This window comes from Plectropomus leopardus, chromosome 1 (assembly GCF_008729295.1).
Source record: "Plectropomus leopardus isolate mb chromosome 1, YSFRI_Pleo_2.0, whole genome shotgun sequence".
NCBI lineage: Eukaryota > Metazoa > Chordata > Actinopteri > Perciformes > Serranidae > Plectropomus > Plectropomus leopardus.
In genome coordinates, this window is record NC_056463.1 from 3,896,062 (window position 1) to 3,901,341 (window position 5,280).

The following is a 5,280-nucleotide window of genomic DNA, read 5'->3' on the forward strand; positions in this document are numbered from 1 at the left end:
TTACTGTTTATCGCTCTATTGCTCTTTAATATCTTTGGGAGCATCGCAAATCACTGAGGAGGACCACTTTATGGCAATATCAGATTTTTATATGATCTTTTGCATCAATATGATGAAGCACTTTGCTGGCTCAGCCAAAAACACACATTCCTCTCTGGTTATTTTTTCCATTAACGATTTCTCAATTGGCTTTTCTCCAGAAATTGTATCACAATACTGTCATATAAAGAGAATTTTATCTGTATTTCCCACTCCTCACTGCCCACAACACATTTTCTTACTTAACACTAGCAGTTTCTAGCAATGGAGACAGTTTTGGTTTGATACACCTGTGTTTTTATATCTACACCCACTGAGATTTCTGCAGCCATGACTGAAATGGACGTTAACAGAACAGTGTTTGTTTCACTCATAGTATGACATTTTGTTTTTTGGAGCGCAACTTCATTCAATAAAGTTACGACATGAGGACAAAAAGGAAATTCTGATACATGACCCCTCTACAAAACAGGGCCATGAGATCAGGTACTAATGCATTGCCAATCAGTGTTGATATCGTGCTTGAGTTGTGTAAATGTAAAACTTAATTTGCAAATAACCAAATTATCAAAACACAGTGGGCAGGCTTTTGAGGGCCCATAGGGGTCCGGGTTCTTGTCCTTTCTGCATGTTTTGATAACCCAGCTTTGGAGACAGATGTTACAAAACCTGGACAAAATGAACCAAAACGATCTGCATGGCTTTATACCTCTGAAGCAGCGGTTCCCAAATTTTTTTTGTTTTCTGATCCTTTTCTGACCCTTTATCACAAATCACTTATGACTATGAGTTGTGAGCATTGAGAGCTCTAACTGCTTATTTAACATGTAACAGAGTTACATTATTAATTTACAAAATAAATGAAACTGTAATTAGTAACATTTACTTAGAAAATAAGTAATTAAAGGGGTTACATCTGAATATATTCTTCTTTGTAAAAAGCTTAAATACTTGATTAAATACTTAATAACTCGAGATGTGGGCTATCATCTATCATCTTTTGCCATCTTTAAGCATAGTTTAAAAGTTAGAAAAGTGATCAAAATATAGTCACATGTAAAATGTTATATTACTTTGATGAAATAATTAAAACAGCTACATTTAGTTACATTATTTATTTATTTTTAACGGGGTGACTGTCGCCAAAAGTGACCTTCCCAACACTGTGGATATATTTTGACCACTGGAGTGAACCAAAGTGGGGAACCACTACTTTACAGGTAAAGCTCCAGTGTGTAAGATTTAGTGGGATATACTGGCATAAATGGAATATAATGGAATAAGTCTGTTGTGTTTAGAGAATAATCACCTGAAAATACGAATTGTTGTATTTTCGTTGCCTTAGAATGACACATTCATATCTACATAGTGCGGGGTCTCATCTACGGAGTCCAGCATGTTGCACCGCCATTTTTCTACAGGAGCCCAGAATGGACAAACAAATCACTAACTCGAGATAGGAACGTTTTCGTGTTTTGTGTCCAGTGTAGTTAGCAGGCCCTCTGCTACAAGCAGACAAACACAGATTTTTTAAATTTTATTTTTTAATGAGAAGCTACTTTATTCAGTGTTTTTACCAATTCATATCATCATGTTTGTTAGTTCGGAGAGGAAGAGACGTCTGATGATTATTTGACTCCCGGTAAAAAAACTCAACAATGAACACTGGAGGAATTCTAACTGGGAGAAGTTTCAGCTGGTTGCAGTCTGCAATACTCACCACTAAATGCCATTAATCTTACACACTGCTCTTTTACAATGATAGCAGTTTTCTTTAGCTGTGTTCAGATGCTTTTCACAAGCATTTAAACCTTTAAAACCTGAGCAAATGTGTTTGATTTCTTTGGAAACATGACTAAAAGGGCAATGAGCAACTTGGCAAGAGATGTCCAACAACCTGCAAGAAAAAAGGGGGAAAGAAAGGCAGAAAGAGAGAAATTATTAAAAGTTACTGAATTAAAAAAGGAAAAATGTCATTAAAACTATGGGCTATTTACAATAATAATAGTTATTGAAATGACTGATAACGTTTTTCATTTTTTTAACTTTCTATTTGTTTTTTCCTTTTTTTTTATTTTTGGGGGTAAATTTGACGTGATTTTCTTGTAATTCATAATTCCCTTCTATGCTTTTGAACAGATCAAGGTAAATTTATTTTTTTTTAATTATAATTTCTTAGGTTTCGAAAAGGTAAAGGGACAAAAATGAAATAAAATACAAAATAATTAACTATATTGTTTTTATTTTTATTTATTCTTTTCTTTTTTTTTTTAAATTGTTTAACCCTTTTCCTTAATTTGGTAAATTTGGGGTTATTGTTTTGTAATCCAGGACTTGGAACTTCCTCTTGTATTTTTTACATAAAGCAAGCCAACTTGCTCAAGTGTCAAAAGGTTAAAAGTGAAAATATTTGTATTTTTGTTTGGAATTTAGGTGTACTTACCCTTTGTATCCCGGATATGACTGGTCATTTTTTATACTCTGCCTTTGACTCATGGTCGGGGGACCCCCCCTCCTTTTTTAAAAATATATCTGAGTACATTTCAGGTACATTGCAGCTTTCTCTTGTGTTTTTAAAAAGAAAACAAGCCAATTTGCTCAGGTTGTAAAGGGTTATGAAAGAAAATATGTGTTTTGTTTAGAATTTAGGTGTACTGACCCTTTAAGTTTTGTTTTTATCCCTGATATGAATGCTCTCTTTCTTTGCCCTACCTCTGCCTTATGGTCACACACTCCACCGTAGAAAAATAAAAAATAAAAATAGTACTGTAAAGAGACTTGTAGGATCTACTTTCTCTCAAAACTTCATGTATTCGTTCTTCAGTCTGCTCAGTCTCGTGCCGTGGCTGCGGATGATCAGAGACAGGAGCTCGTGCTTGTCCTTGAGTCCCAGAGAAATGTCCACCGTGTCCTTCAGGACGTCCCGTGTGTGCACTACCATGTTGAGAAAGTCGTCGCTGAGCCGGTGCTCCTCTTTCAGCTCGCTGTCTTGGCTCTGCTTGAATTTCACCTCCAGCTCCAGCAGAGATTTCTCTGAGTTTGTAAACGCCTCGCTGATCTGCGCCGTCTCCCTGCGCAAATACTTCCCGTAGCTGTCCTCTCCGTCCAGGTCGTACGAGATGCTTTTCCCGATCCCCTCCAGCACCCGGGCCGAGTCCTCGATCTGCCTCTTGATGATGGTAAAATCATCCCGTATCACTGCGTCCTGGTCCTCGTCCAGACCGCACTTTCGGTCGTCGGTCATCTTGAAAAGCATTTGGCATTTCTCCGGGTCGTCGTTGTCCTCGTAGTCTCCATCCGGCACGAAATAATGATGAAAAGTGCCGTTGGACATCTCCGGGTGCAGGGGTCCCCGGAAAAACGCACCACACATGGGCAGCGACACCATCCCGGCGCACAGGAGCAAGTGAAGAAAAGCCATGATGTCCCAAAAAACGCACTCACAAACAGTGACAAAAAACAAGTTTTAAACGTAATTTCAGCGACAGTGTGGACTATTTAACTCCAAACCAGCGTAGAAACACATTTCAATCAGGTTTAAACGTCCAAACTGCGCAGTTAAATCGTAGCTCTCGTGTCCTCTTTTGTATCCTCTTTGTCCAAACTGATAAAAGTGGCGTGAAAATGTTTGACTTGTCTTCCTTCAGTCGAGCCCGCCAGCTCCCATCGCTGCCGCTCAACAGGAAAAGCGATGTATGAAAGTTTGTCTCAGCGTGGAAACTGTTGTACTCCGGTGCCTCAAACGCAACATCTGGATGTCTCAAGTGCCGCGCTCGGGCTTTTTGGCTAATAATACCTCTGCGCTCAAATTACAGCCTCTCCGTCACTTTAAAAGGCTGCATTCAGTCTGCAGCAGACACCGCTGCCGGACTCATCCACAGAGCCGTGACAAGCTGGCGATGATGGTTAAAAAAAAGAGTTATTGAGAAATAAACAAGTGACCACATGTATAAAACTTTAAACGCACTCCAACGCACAAGTCCTGTAATTATACTCCAGTAGTTTTATAAAAACGTATCATTTTTGAATACCTGACGACATGTGGCAGAAATTTTGATTTGAGTTTTTTGGTTTTTTGTTGAATTGGATCAGATTACTACATTATTTGGTTGAATTATGCACTTTTTGTAAAGTGTTGGAATAGTTTTGCTACCCAAAATGAGTTGGGCAAAACATGAGAGACAATTTGTGGGATATATTATGTAAGTTTTTAATGTTTTTAAACTGACCGAACTGGCTTGATTACTTTCCAAAACATTGGAAGATGGCAATGTGCAACATAAGAAGAAAACACCCACAAATTATCAAAAAAAAGTAACAAGAAATACATCCGAAAATTAAAAAAAAAAAAAGTTTAAAACAAACAAACAAGGTAAAAAAATCATTTTATATATGTAATTAAAATAATTTTAAATATCCTTTTGTTTTGGAATTTTTCCACAAGCTTTTTTTTTTCAATTCCAAGTCTAACTAACTTCCTGCAATTTGCTAAATATTTCCGTCCAAGTTGCCCATCACCCATTCCCCATGTATTCAAAAGAAAACAAACCAATTTGCGTAGGATGTGAAGGTTTAAATACTTGCAAAGACATCGGAAAGCAGCAGAAGAAAAGTGATGTTTATCCATGTTTCAAAGCATTAAACGGTTACACTATGAAGACAGGACATACATGAAAACACAAAAAGACACAACATATTAGAAACAATACTTAATATAATGTAGCAAAACAGGGGAGACACTTCAAATATTTTTTTTAACTGGGGAGCTTAAGTCATGTTTTTTCAAAAATAAGAATAGGCCTAATAATAAACAGCATAATAATCTGTCATTCTATTCATGTATTAAATCCCTAAAAAAATAATATATAATATATTGCAATATTAACTATATGTGCAACTCGTACACATTTGTAATAACAGCAGATGTAGAGTATTGAGTATTTCTATCAGGGATATGAATACAACCACTTCTATTTTTAACGTCACGATTCATAATTTATTTGCAAAGTAAAAAAAAAAAAAAGGGGTGGGGGGGTTAATAAGATGGCTGACTGCATGAAAAACAACAACAAGAGCCTGTTCATTAAAAAATTCCTCTGGAGCCCCCAAAACAGATCTGGATACAGCCGTGGGGGTGAGGCCTCATTCATTCCTATGACAGCTGCTCAGTGGCGCATAAAGCAGAGAAAACTCTTTTTCCGGGTTTAGAAAAGTGTAAAATACCCGGATCTACTGGCCCAT

The 5,280-nt window shown here is 37.1% G+C and overlaps 1 protein-coding gene across 1 annotated transcript; it reads right to left on the bottom strand.

Moving 5' to 3' along the window:
• Positions 1–2,078: 2,078 nt before the first annotated feature.
• fibinb (fin bud initiation factor b) lies at positions 2,079–3,811 on the bottom strand. The gene has a single exon (XM_042489247.1). It carries the CDS (start codon positions 3,458–3,460, stop codon positions 2,837–2,839), a length of 624 nt encoding a protein of 207 aa, XP_042345181.1. The 5' UTR covers positions 3,461–3,811; the 3' UTR covers positions 2,079–2,836.
• Between the last annotated feature and the right edge of the window lie 1,469 nt (positions 3,812–5,280).

Excerpts from the sequence above, each read along its gene's own strand:
- fibinb (XM_042489247.1), bottom strand. The coding sequence starts at position 3,460 with ATGGCTTTTCTTCACTTGCTCCTGTGCGCCGGGATGGTGTCGCTGCCC.